Below are 15040 nucleotides of genomic sequence, written 5' to 3'. Positions count from 1 at the left end.
TTTAAAATAATTTTACCTAAATTTACCTAAATGCTTCGTGTTTTAAACAAACACCAATTTCGTAAGTATGACAACTTTGTACTTTATGGTATTTTGCATCATAAACTAATCAGTGATTAACTTTTCATCTTCCTTTTAATAATCACTTTCCCTTCCTTTAACAAAGCTGGTTTTTAAAACATCCTCCACACTCCAATTCTTTTCATCTAATATTCCAACCTGTCAAGAATTCCTGATTTCTCATTTCAGAAAAGAGTAAATGTTTGGGGGAAGGTAGAGGGTTGTCCTTAATGACAGGAGTTACTTAACAACTAACATCAAGAAACCAGATAATAAGAGTACAAAGAATAGAATACTAGATCATAAAAACAGAGACAATGTACACAAAAGAAAAGCAAAATTTCCAGGAAACGTGTCACTGAGAGGAACAAAGGTGTAGTAGTTAACTGTTCCTTTACAGCTAGGACTTGTCACATCACTTGCAGATGGCGTGTTTCTGTCCAGGTTGACAGTGGTTGTACACTCCATTAGGTATCTATTGCTTAGGAGATATAAGAAACGGACCAAATCTACATAATGCTATAGGGGAGATACACAATACAGAGAAAGAGGTTCACTTAAATCTACATAAAAATGAAAATATCCTTTACATTTTTGTGCTGCTGCTCTTTCCCCCATGTATCTGTTTATTAATAAAAACGGTTCTCTAGCTCTGCAAGTTGTAAGGGTAACCAATGTTCATCCAAAATTTCAGAACAGCAATAAACAGAAAAATACAAATGTGTACATATCATTATTTCAATTGAGTTGGATTTCACATCTGTATAGACTTCCTGGATAATATGAATTAAAAACATGACTCTTTTAGTATTCATTCATTCCTACTGCCTAAAAATATAAGAGACATAGACGTATTTTGAAGACATAATCAAGTTGCTGGGAGGACAAAGACAAGCATGGCCAAAGTCGTGGTGCTGAAAGCATACCCAATACATGGTCAAAATAGCAGCCTTCCAACCTATCAATTGCACTTAGCTCCTTAACGTATGGTAGTCAAGAGAAATACAGCAGTGAAAGTATCTAGCTACCTAGAGAATGAATGCATGTATGGATGCAGACCCGTGTGTGGTTTCTTTCACTCATGGCAGAGTCCCATTCTGTACCAGTGAGTTCCAGTTTGTTATCCGAAACCTAAAGGAATGCCTTCCCTAGTTCATGGGAGAATAAAAGGTGTTTTCAGGCTGTCCTTTGCCTCTCCAATTCCCAGTAAGAATAAATATGAAAAATATGATCAAGAAATAAAAGGAAGGAAGAATGCAAGGGAAAGGAAAAACAAAGGTTAATTTCATCAGGAATGACAGCTTTGGTTTAAAACAAAGAGATATTTATTCACTAGCCAAGCAAGTTTTATTGATGATGACAGAGATGGCAGCAGCCAGCCTTTATTGAGCATTTACCATGATCTAGGCATTAGGCTAAGGACTTTACATACACTGGATATTTAATCTTCATAACAACCCTGTGAGACAGATAATAGTATGCCCATTTTACAGATGAAAAAACTGACACTGATAAAAATTAAGTAACTCACTCGAGGTTACACTTCTATTAAATTGCAGAGCATGTATATCAGTCAGTTTGACTCTTAACCACCAAGTTTATATTATTATACTTTCTGGTGAAAATGTATGAAATGAAATATTTTTGAAACACTGAAATAAATTAACAAATTATACATAATAAGACCCAACTCAATTGCCTAAAATTTTGTAGACGTGTAACCTGGGCTAGGCATTGGTCCCAGATAAAGAAGGCAGAAATGTGCCTGATATAATGAATAGTGAGAATGCTAATGAAAAGTCACAATATTCCCATCCTTCAATGTCCATTACAAATAATAGTATTTCTTCCATTATTCTCTGATCACATCCATCCATAGTCATCTCTCCTTCTTCAGATCTTCCTACCTCATTCTCACCTCTATTTTATTTGTCTTAAAGTGAGACAAAGTCTCATTTGTTTAGAGGAAATAAGGTTACTCCCCCTTCTCTATCTTAAAAAGATAATCAATTACAACCTTAAAATATAAAAAACAGCTCTCATTGATTTCTGAAATATGCATTTCTCTATATGCTACAGTAAGAAAAACTATTCCATAAAATACTTTAACTTTTGATAATACGTTCAAGTTTTCTGAAACTAATACTGAAGGAAAAATCACCACACAGTATAAAACTAATCCAAAATTCTATTTTACAAGAGCTGGGATTTAAACACATGCATGCACATAATACAAACACACAAACACAAATCATGTCATCTTCATATTCCAGGCACTGGCTGGACAACAACAATATTCCCTCTACCATACGTATTCAGCTTAAAACACAAAACACTCAGGAATACCCACAAATATCTAAAGCATTAAAACCATAATTTTATATGGCTACTATCATTTTTTTCCATTGCAGAATTTAAAAGAAGACATTATGTTCTTGAAAGAAAGGCACATTGCAAGACACGCTATTTCTTCAAATAAATAGCAAAGTGATACGTAACGTCCTACTCAAAACCTGTCAAAAATAAAGACCTGTCAACTTGTTAATCATTGTTTAATTTTAATTGAATTGTGTTTAAATTTTCAATCCTGAGAGCAAAGACCCTTCTAACAATAAAGTACAAGAGGTAGTAAAAAAAAATACATCATTTCGATGAGCTACCATTTCTTACCTTTGCATCTTCATTGCTCACTCCTAGCTGTAATACGGCCTGGGGAGATTTTAATTTTGCTTGAGCAGAGTGAGCCATCTGAAGGTTAAGTTGCCATCCTACCGTCTCTAGCTATAAAAGACAAGTACAAATTAGAATCAGATGATCGGAAGGAAGAAAATAGTCAACTTCAAACAAATCTCCACTCAGCTGGAATGAACATGGAGAGCCTGGACTTTGTGGAAATTCGATTCCGGAGTTCCTTTATCTGACACACTCTGCAAATTCTTCTTTTAGGCTCATTAGGTGTCTGTCAAATTCAACAGTAAAACTGGTCTTTAAATTTACTCTGTTCTAAAAATAAAAGTTCTAAGACTAAGCAATAAAGTACATTAAGAGACTCAATGGTTTTTAAATAGTACATTACTATTTTAAAAATGTATATTTTAAAGCCAATGATTTTTAAATAGTTATAAATTTTAACCAGTAAATAGCATATGTTGATGATAATCACTTTAATGACCTTCCATTATCTTTCCAAACTCTTTGCATAGGTAGAACACAGGTAAGACTTTTTTTTTTTTAATTTAGAGGGATATTGAAGTGCCCAGGTGGTAAGAGGTTCACACATTTAGACACAGTTAGTGAGACGGGAATAGAGCCAGGCAAAGAATTGATACCTACTAGTGAGCAGGTGTTACCCAATAGATTGTCATGTTTTCCAAAGTACTCTAACTTACTATGGTGCTCAGCTGTGACAGGAACTAATTAGAACATTTCCTTTGAATTTATTAATTAACACAACAGCAAAATTTAATCAGGTAAGGCAAAAATAGTAAAGACAGACTAACGTAGCCTAAATGTGGTTTTATTGAACCTGGCAGATTATTGGTTTCTTCAATCTCAGAACTAAGAGTATAAAATTTTAGATATTTCCAGTAAATCTCAAGTATCAATATTTAGGGAAGTTTTGTGAAATGCAATTGTCATACGCCTCTGACAACATGACCCTAATAAGTGATTTAGTAAAACTACCTAAGCTGCAATGGCAAGAATGGCAGCCTCACAACAATTTTTACTTAACCAGAATACTAATTGCTAACTTGAAAGCCTGTTCAACAGCTAGAATCACAGCAGTGACTCAAAGCCAAATTGGAAAGAGAGCAATGGAAGTATTATCTATTTGAGAGAGGATGTGATGAGAAAATAAAGATACAGTTCCGTTCTCTCTGGCACTGAACCTTTTACAAGTTATGGGTAAGAAGGGGGAAAATGTTGCAGAGACATAATCCATAATGCCACAAGGAAAAAAAAATCAATGTAATAGTGCTGATCTTTAATACTGATTACAGTAAGCAGTCTCTAATATTTTCAATAGTCACATTCAATAGATCCTCCAATGAAACAAGAAAAAACATATTACAACCAATTTGATACACATAACTATCTTAATTGAAAAGCAACTTCTAGGCATTCGTGTGGACCTATAACTGTTTTGATCTCATTTAACTGATCTTATCCCTGTCCTTTAAGCACTTAAGATAAATGAGGAAGATAAATATTAAGTGAATAAATTAAGCATACCCCATTGTGGTCAGGCCCTTGCATAAATTAATGCATGCTTACTCACTGCATAGAGGTGGCATGGGAGAATTAAAAAGAGACCTAAACATAAAGCTTATGCTCTGGTTCCATGCTGAGGCTGTCATTCACTAGCTATATGACCCTGGTTAAGTCACAATCTTTTAAGCTCTCAATTTCCTCACATTAAAGAGAAATAAATCTATCTGAACCATCTACTTTTCTGAATTATTGGTAATATCAAATAAGAAAATGCATATTTAAAGTGTTTTGGAAACCACAAAGCATTATAAATATAAGGCATTTGGATTATCTAATTTTTTCTGTCTTTTGAGTATATTAGGCACTCTATATCTATTGAATTAAATTGAAATGAATCAAGAACACTCACAAGGGAAGGTAATTTTGAAACGAGTCATGACTGAAAAAAAGTTTGAGGGTTGGCTTTCTTAAATTCCAGAGCCTTTTCTATTGAATTTTGTGATTTAAAAAATATTTGTCCCAAGACCACGTGAAAGAGTTAATTTAAAAAGTAAGTCACATTGTTAAGCTCATATGTAGGTATATGCACATATACACATCCACACATAAAATTTCATAGGAAATGATCAGTACTCAGAAACCTTAAATGATGAGGAAACATAGAAAGGGTAACTAGAATTATAAGAGAATACTTTACAGTTACATAAAACAATAAGAAAAACAAATTCTTTTCAGTAAAACTGGGAGACGAAACCAACACTACTTGGATAACTATTCTTATTATCCCCATTTTACAGATTAAAAATATAAAAAGTAAACAATTGGTGAATCAGAGTAAAGAGTATGTGGAGGTTCCTTATGTTATTATTGCAACTTTTCTCTAAGTTTGAAATTATATCAAAATCAAAAGTCACAAGAAATTGATTCAAGTAAGAATCATCAATGGATATTAAATCTAAGTGGTGAAAGTTTGATTTGGAACACATAGTCATAAAGTGTCTACCCACAATTGCTTTTTAGTTACAAAAGTATAATTATGCAGTGGAGAAAACAAACAGCATCTTAACCAATGTATCAAAATTAACATCACCAAAAAGGGGCAAATGGACATCACGTGTCTCTAGGTGTGATATCCTGTGAAGACCACAACATCCCTTATACAGCTTTCTAGCCAAAATGTCATAACCTAAATTTGATCATAAAGAAACAACAGAAAAACAGAAATTGAGAAATATCATATAAAATAAGTGGCATATACACATCAAAAACATCAATGTCCTAAAAGACAAAGAAAAGCTGAGGAAAGAAGTACAGCTGAACCTTGAACAATGCTGAGAGGGTGAGGGCACCAAGCCCTGTTCAGTTGAAAAACGCACATGTAACTTTTGACTCCCCAAAAACTTAATAGCCTACTGTTGACCGAAAGCTTTACCAATAACATGAACAGTCAAATAACACATATTTTGTATGCTATGTGTATACTATTATATACCATATTTTTACAGTAAAGTAAGCTAGAGAAAAGAAAAAGTTATTAAGAGTATAAGAAAGAGAAAATATATTTACAGTATTTATTGAAAAAAAATCTAAGTATAAGTGGACCCATGCAGCTCAAATCCATGTTGTTCAAGGGTCAGCTATAATTCGTAACGTTGCTTAAAACGTGAATTGCCATGTCTATAACAGGCATTGACAATATAAATATGAATAAGGCAAAGTCCCATTGCCAAGGTGAAAATGTCACAGTATACTATTTAATTATTCTCCTGAGACTCATAACTGAGAAACAGATATGACAGACATCGATATTTTAATTATATATGAAACAACAATGTCTAATGGAGAATTTTTACTTAGCTAAACTATATTTGCTACTATTTAAAATAAAATTCTGTCCTGTGTAGATCAGAGATTTGCACATTAAAATATTAGGAACCATTTTAACATAATTTGTTTTATTTCATATTAAAATTTAAATCTGAGGGTCAGACTGAAAGCTTTTCCTCTAAGATCGAGAATAACGCAAGGATGCCCACTCTCACCACTTGTATTCAACACAGTATTGGAGGTCCTAGCTAGAGCAAGTAAGCAAGAAAGAGAAATAAAAGGCATCCAAATCAGAAAGGAAGTAAAACTGTCACTATCTGCAGGTGGCATGATATTATATACAGAAAACCCTAGAGACTCCACCAAAAAAACTCATGGACCTAATAAACACATTCAGTAAAGTAGTAAGCTACAAAAATCCATAAACAGAAATCTGTGTTTCTATAAACTAATAACTACCAGAAATAGAAAATAAGAACAATCCCATTTACAAGTACACCAAAAAAGAATAAAACACCTAGAAATAAATTTAGCCAACAAAGTAAAAAACCTGTACACCGAAAACTATAAGACACCGATGGAAGAAATTGAAGAAGACACAAATAAGTGGCAAGATATACTATGCTTATAGATAAGAAGACGTAACATCGTTAAAATGTCCATATTACCCAAAGCAATCTACAAATTCAATGCAATCCCTATCAAAATTCTAATGGTATTTTTCACAGAAACAGAATAATCCTAAAATTTGTATGGAACCACAAAAGATCCCAAAAAGCCAAAGCAATCTCAAGAAAGAAGAACAAATCTGGAAGCATCATACTTCCTAATTTCAAACTATACTACAAAGCTATAGTACCAAATCAGTATGGTATTGGAATAAAAATATACACCAAGATCAACTGAACAAAATAGAGTCCAGAAATAAACTCATGCATATATGGTCAATTAATTTATGACAGAGGAGCCAAGAATATAGATGGAGAAAGAACAGTCTCTTCAATAAATTTTTGTATTTGACACCAAAAGCAAAGGCAACAAAACTGAAAATCAAAAACTTGGATTACGTCAAATTAAAAAGGTTCTGCACAGCAAAGGAAACTATCAACAAAACAAAAAGACAACATACCTAATGGGAGAATATATGTGTTTATCATATATCTGATAAGGGGTTAATATCCAAAGTACATAAAGAACTCATATAACTCAATAGCACAAAAACAATATGATTTGAAAATGGGCAAAAGATCTAACAGACATTTTTCCAAAGAAGACATACAGATGGCTACTAAGTACCATGTTTCCCAGAAAATAAGACCTAGCCGGACAATCAGCTCTAATGTGTCTTTTGGAGCAAAAATTAATATAAGACCTGGTATTATATTATATTATTATATTATACTTTATACTACACTATATTATATTAATATAAGACCCGGCATTATATTATATTATAGTATATTAAAGTAAAATAAGACCGGGTCTTATATTAATTTTTGCTCCAAAAGACGCATTAGAGCTGATTGTCCGGCTAGGTCTTATTTTCAGGGAAATACAGTACATGAAAAGGTGTTCAATATCACTAATCGTCAGGGAAATGTAAATCAAAACCACATTAAGATATCACCTCCTGTTAGAATGGCTATTATCAAAATGACAAGAATAACAAGTATTGGCACAGATGTGGAGAAAAGGGAACCCTTATGTGCTGTTGGTGGGAATGTAAATTGGTGCAGTCACTGTGGAGAACAGCATGGAAGTTCCTCAAAAATGTAAAAATAGGACTACAATATGATCCAGCAATTCCATTTCTGGGTATTTATACAAAGGATAAATGAAAACACTAACTTAAAAAGATATCTGTACCCCATGCTCATTGCAACATTATTTACAATAGCCAAGACATGGAAGCAAACTAAGCATCTATCAATGAATAAGTGAATAAAGAAAATGTGATATATATAATGGAATATTATTCAGCCACACAAAAAAAGAAGGAAATCTTGCCATTTGCAACATCATGGATTGAGGGCATTATGCTAAGTGAAATAAGTCAGACAGAGAAAGACAAATTCAACATGATCTCACTTACATGTGGAATCTTGAAAGGAAGGAAGGAAGGAAAGAAGAAAGGAAGGAAAGAAGGAATGAAGGAAAGAAGGAAGAAAGAAAGAGACCTTAGATACATCGGTGGTTGCCAGTAGCAGGGCGGGGGGGGGGGCAAGGGGGGAGGCGGGAGTAAGTTGGTCAAACGTACAAACTTCCAGTTATAAAATAAATAAGTCCTAGAGATACAATGGACAGCATGGTGACTTAATTAATAATAGTGTATTGTATATTTGAAAGTTCCTAAGAGAATAAATCTTAAAAGCTCTCATCATATGAAAAAAAACTTGTAACCATGTGTGATGACAGATGTTAACTAGACTTATTTTGGTGACCATTTTGCAGTATACGCAAATATTAAATCATTATGTTGTACATCTGAAATTAATATAACATTATATGTCAATTATATATGAATGTTTAAAAATGACACAACTACATGCTATACAGAAAGAAAAACTTCGAATATAATGAGATTGTTTGGAAGTAACATAACAGAGAAAGATATATCGTAAATGTTAATCAAAACAAAGCAGGGAGGGCTACAAAATTATCAAAGATAAAGGATATTAAATAACAATAAAAAGATCAATCGATTAATAAGACAAAGCAGGGCTAAGTGTCCTAATGTATATGACCAAACAACAAAGCTGCAAAATATGTAAAGCAAAAACTGATGGAACTGAAAAAAGTAGACAAACCCACAACTATAGTTAGAGACTTCAACACCTGCTTCTCAACAACTGATAAAATAACTAGACAGAAAATCAGCAAAGATATAGAAGAATTCAATATCATATCATCGTTACCAAAAGAATCTAATTGATATTTACAGAACACTTCACTCAACAACAGAATACACATTCTTTTCAAGCACCCACAGAACAAATACCAAACAGATCATATTCTGGGCCATAAAACACACCTTAACAAATAAAAATATTGAAATCATACAGAGTATGTTCTCTGACCATAATGGTATCAAACTAAAAATCAATAAGAAAGAGATAACAGGGAACTCTCCAAACACTTGGAAACTAAACAACATACTTTCAAATAATCCATGAGTCAAAAAGGAAGTCTCAAGGAAAATAAAAAAAATACATTGAACTAATTGAAAATGAAAACACAGTATATTAAAATTTGTGGGATACAGCTAAATCAATGTTGAGAGAAAAATTTAAAGCACCAAATGCTTAAATTTGAAAAGAAAAAAATATCAAATCAGTAATCCAAGAACCTCAAGAACCACAGGCAAAAAACTTAACCTCAACCAACTGACAAACCTTACACAAAAGTTAACAGAGATCCTGGACATGAATAAAATTTTTATTTAAAAAAACAACAACTAAGCAAGGAGTTCTTAAATGATTTAGGGCAAGGGAAAGAGTTCTTAGGCTTGACACCAAAAGCAAAATCCATAAGAAAAATTGATAAATTCGTTTCCAGCAAAATGAAAAAATTTTTGCTTTCCAAAATCCGCTATCAAGCTACAGATTAGGGAGAAATATTTGCAAACCATATATCTGAAAGGACCAGTATCTAAAACATACAAAGAATTCTTAAAACTCAGCATAAAATAACAAATAATACAATTAGAAAATGTGCAGAAGACATGAAGAGACATGCCACTGAAGAGGATATAGAGATGTCAAATACGCACAAGAAAAAAATTCAACATCATTAGTTACCTGGGAAATGCAAATTAAAACTATAATGAGAGCTCACTACTAACCTATCAGAACAGTTAAAATAAAAAATAATGACAACTCCAAAGGCTGGCAAGGATTTGGAGGAAGTGGATCCCTTATGCATTGTTAATAGGAATGCAAAATAATCCGATCACTCTGGAAAACAGTTTGGTAGTTTCTTATAAAACTAAACATTCAGCTACCACATATCCCTGTAATTACACTCCTTAGCATTTATTCTAGAGAAGTAAAATCCTATGCTCATGCAAAAAACTCTACACAAATGTCTATAACAACTTTACTTGTAATAGTCAAACACTGGAAACAACTCAGATGTCTGTCAAAGGTTGACTGTTTAAGCAATCTCTTTTATATACATATCATGGAATACAATTGAGCAATAGAAGGAATTAATAACTGCTAATACATGTAACAACTAGAGTGAATCTTTAGAGAATTATGATGAGTGAAAAAACATCAATCCCAGAACATTACATACTATATGATTCCATTTACTTACATTTCTTGAAATCATAGAAATTCCAGAAAATTATAAATGGAGAACAGATTAGTGGTTGTCTGAGGCGCATGAAGTGGCCATAAAAGAGCACTGAGTGTAGCTATAAAAGGGTAACATGTGACCCTTGTATCCTGACTGTATCAACGTCAGTGTCCCGGGTGTGACACTGCACTACAGTCATGTGCGATGTTACCATTGGGGGAAACTGGACAAGGATCCCTGGGGTCTTCCTGTAGTATTTCCTACAATTGCATGGAAATCTATAATCATCTCCAAAGGCTCATTCATTTAAAAGGGAAGGGGCATGAAGAAGAGGAGACAGACTAATACATGAAAATAATTATGGAAAATTGGCTAAATTCATTCTTAGATAACTGGTTGTGGCATTTAAAGCAAACCTACTCCTCTAAAAGGTCCCTATAATTTTAGTTCGCTTTTCTCTATTCTTTGTTTCCTAAAATTACACATTTAAAATGAAACATGAGATAAGAACTTTCTCTAAATCTCTCACACAAGGGAAAAGGGCATTTTTCAATTTGATGTAATCTGCTTAATAAGATTAGCTTTCTTAAGCATTTCTCATTATAAACTTGTATCACTGAGAAAGCAATACCTGCTGGGAAAATCAATTTATTAATGTTTGAGATCATACTATGATACCTTAATAATGGCATGTGTATCTATATATGTGTGTGTATGTAATTAAATCTTTGTTTAAAATAATAGATTCAGAGTAATTTTACATTTGTCTAAAATACAGAAGTTTCCATTATTTCCATTATAATGTACAGAGATTAATTTCCTCAGACAATCTTTGTACCGAGTTTGCCAAAGGCCATAGGACAACACCACCAACTTAGGAGTACATGTCATTGGAAACATTCTATATACCAGTCAACTAAAAGAGCACAAATGATACCTCAGTTTTTTTACCTTTATTCCTTTGGAAAATGCTGTAGAATGTGAAGAAGGTACTTATAATCAGCTCAAACAGGTTCATTAATCAAATCAGCAAAATTTTAAACAGTTTGTTATTTGGAGGCCCTCCAGGAGATCCTAAATTTCATTTCTCATTTTTAAGCTGGCAATACACAACTTTACAAAGTTGCATTCTAAAAAATGTAGTTGTTTGGAACCCAGGACAAATTTGCAAATAGAATAACATTATAAATGGCGATTAAATTACCAATTAATTTAATAGAAAAGATGCAAGTGGTTCCCTACTTTTGTCCTAACCAAGGGATTATCTAAAACTCAAAACATAATAAAGTTCCACCATACAATGGATAACAACAAATAATATCTTGGCATTATCTTCAATTTCCAGCATTTCATATATGTGGTTTTCTTAAATATTATATACAGCAAGTCCTTAAATACTTTTGTTTCATTCAATGTCATTTCATTATAAGGTTGATAAGAAGAAGAAAAATCAATTTCTCACCAGGGCCACTCTCTGTGCAGAATTTGCACATTCTTCCCACGTCTGCATGAGTTTTCTCTAAGAGCTCCAGCTTCCTCCCACATCCCAAAGATGTGCTCATTAGGTTAACTGGCGTGACTAAATTGTCCCAGCACGAACAACTGTGTGAGTGTGAGTGAGTGAGTGAGTGTGCCCTAGGACAGAAGGGTGCTCTCTCCAGGGTTGGTTCCCACTTTGTGCCCTGAGCTGCTGGGATAGGCGCTGGCGTCCTGTGACTCTGATCTGGAATAAGCATGTTGGAAAATAATTATCTGACTGTTTTTATTAAGCTTTCTTAAATGCTATGTATAGCTCACATTTATTTCAATGTTTAATATTAGAAGTGTTGTGAGTCTTTATTTAGAAGTTTGGTGATATTTTTGTGACCAGAAATATGCCACAGGAACTAAACTCTTGTTTATATCAAGTAGCCTGTAATACAACTGGTTTCATTATATGTCTTTTTGCTTACAGTAAGTTTCCAAGAACCTATCAATGATTTTAAGTAAGGACTTACTGTACATAGATATCAGCCTTAATGCAACAAACATCCAGTTAGAGAAAAAGCCTGGTGCTTTCAAGATACCAATAATTCCTGTCTTTATGCAAATTCCATTAAGTTTATGAAACCTACACTTATCAGTACAGACTTTCATCCTAGTTTTCTATTCATTTTAAATAACAATGGCAAAATACTATAAAGACTGGCCTGTGCAAATGGAAAAATAAAAAGAGCTACAATTGAGATGGAAAAACTATAAGAACAGTTTCAAGAAGAATGATCCAAAGATCACTTTATTTTTAATGTTATATTTTGAGATGCCTATTATACATCCAGTGAAATTATCAAGTAGGCAGACCTAGGTTAGAGAAAAAAATTTTTATTCAAAATAGTACTGAAACCATGAATTCCAGATGAGATTGCCAGGGAAGTACAAAACAAAAGAGAAAAGGACCAGGGACTGAGTTCTGGCACAATGCAAAATTTAGAGGATGTGAAAATGAGGATAAAGTAGCAAATGTGACTAAACGAAGCAGCCAGAACGGAGAAAAACCAGACGAGTATGGACCTAACTTTTATACCATCTTAGATGCTGGGGACATAAAAATGAATAAACTTATAATCTCTGCCCTAAAAGATCCAAGTCTAGTAACAAAGACCAACGTATAAAACCAATTGTGATATAATGTACCATCATATATGTAGAAAATCCTAAGTAATCTGCAAAATAACTACTAAAATTAATGGATGATTTTAGGAAAGTTATGGTGCACAAGATCAGTATGAAAAATCAATAGCATTTCAATATACTAGAAACAAACAACTGGAAAATATCAAAAATGCACTTCCATTTATAGTAGCAACCAAAATCATGCAAATACGGATGTCTTAGTCTGTTCAGGATGCTATAACAAAACACCATAGACTGCATGGCTTAATAATAACAAACGTTTATTTCTCACAGACCTGGAGGCTGGAAGTCCGAGATCAGGGAGCCAGCGTGGCCAGGCAAGGGCACTCTTCCAGGTTGCAGACTTCTCCTTGTGTCCTCACATGGCAGAAGAGGGAGGGCGAGGGAGCTCTGTGGGCCTCTTTTAGAAGGGCACTAATCCCATGCATGAGGGCTCTGCCCTCATGACCCAGACACCTCCCAAAGGCCCCACCTCCTATTACCATCACCTTGGAGGTTAGATTTCAACATGTGAATTCTGGAGAGACACAAACATTCAGTCTGACCTAGCGATAACTGTAACAAAATGTGTGCAAATCCTGGTCATTGAAAAATTACAATCTGTACTGGAATGAAATAAAGAAGAAATCAATAATTAATTTAAAGGCATAATATTGTTAAGATGTCAGTTCTTCCAAAAGTGATTTACAGATTTAGAGCAATCTAATGAAATTCCCTCCAGACATTTTTATAGAAACTGACAAGTTGATTCTAAAATTCAAATGGAAATGCAAATGACCTAAAAAAGTGCAAGCAATTTTTTTAAAAAAGTTGGAGAAGCTACAGTACCTAACTTCAAGATTTATCGTAAAGGTACAGCAATAAAAAAAATGTGGCACTGGCAAAAGGACAGAAATAAAGGCCCATCAGTTGGCTCCTGCCGGGTAAATGATGCTGGAACTACTAGATACCTATACATGAACAAAATGAACAACAACCCCTACCTAACACAAAACCCCAAAGGCATCACAGACCTACATGTAAGTGCTAAAACCATCAACCTTCTAGACAAACTGGATAGGTAAAGATTTTACATAGAACATTAAAATCATGAACCATTTAAAAAATTATAAATTGGACTTGATCAAAATTAAAAATTCTGTTCTTCAAAAGTCACCATTAATAAAAAGAAAAGTCACAGGCTGATAAAATATTCACAATACATATATACCTGATAAAAGACTTGTATCCAAACTATATAGAGTTCCTACCACTCAATAATAACAAGACAAAGAAATGTATACAGAAATGGGCAAATCTGTATACAGATTTGAACAGATAACTCACAAAAATACATACAAATGGCCAATAAACACATAAAATGATGTTGACCATCCTTATGTTCAATATCCTTACACCTATTAGAATAGCCAAAATTTAAAAGACTGGCAAATACCAAATGCAGGACAGGGTGCAAAGAAATTGCTGGTAAACGGAAAATCATTTGGCAGTTTTTTGTAAAGTCAAAAATACACCTACTCTATGACCCTGTCAATACATCCCTAGGTATTTTATTATCCAAGAGAAATTAAAATACATATCCATACAAAGATGTGTAAATTAATGTTAACAAATTTATTCAAAACAGCCCAAAACTAGAAGTAGCCCAAATATTCACCGACATTTTGTGAGTGGATGAACAAATCATGGCATAGCCATATGACAGAACACTAACCCGCAACAAAAAAGAATAACATGCAGCAACAACAGATGAACCTCAAAATCCTGCTCAGTGGAAGTAGCCTGATGGAAAAATCATTCCATTTCTACAAAACCCGAGAAAATACAGTCTATCCTGACAGACAGCACATCAGTGGTTGCCTGGGCCAGGGTTTGGGGAGGAAGGGATTGCCAAGGGGCAGGAGTAAACTTTTCAGGGTAGTGAAAATACTCTGTATCTTGATTACGGTAATGATCTCATGGGTACACA

General features: G+C 33.6%; 1 protein-coding gene across 2 annotated transcripts in view; it reads right to left on the bottom strand.

The window, feature by feature from the left end:
- Positions 1-15040, bottom strand: part of COMMD10 (COMM domain containing 10) — a 151384-nt gene that overhangs the window by 114220 nt on the left and 22124 nt on the right. For both annotated transcript variants that reach the window (XM_074328583.2, XM_074328584.2), the window contains exon 5: positions 2731-2841. In XM_074328583.2, the coding sequence (XP_074184684.1) occupies positions 2731-2841 (111 nt within the window). The remainder of the gene's footprint in view (positions 1-2730; positions 2842-15040) is intronic.

The sequence above is a fragment of the Rhinolophus sinicus genome, chromosome 3 (genome assembly GCF_057876585.1).
Source record: "Rhinolophus sinicus isolate RSI-liver-muscle chromosome 3, RSI-T2T, whole genome shotgun sequence".
NCBI classification, from domain to species: domain Eukaryota; kingdom Metazoa; phylum Chordata; class Mammalia; order Chiroptera; family Rhinolophidae; genus Rhinolophus; species Rhinolophus sinicus.
Note: the sequence above shows the minus strand (reverse complement) of the source record. Positions and strands in the feature narration are given on the sequence as shown.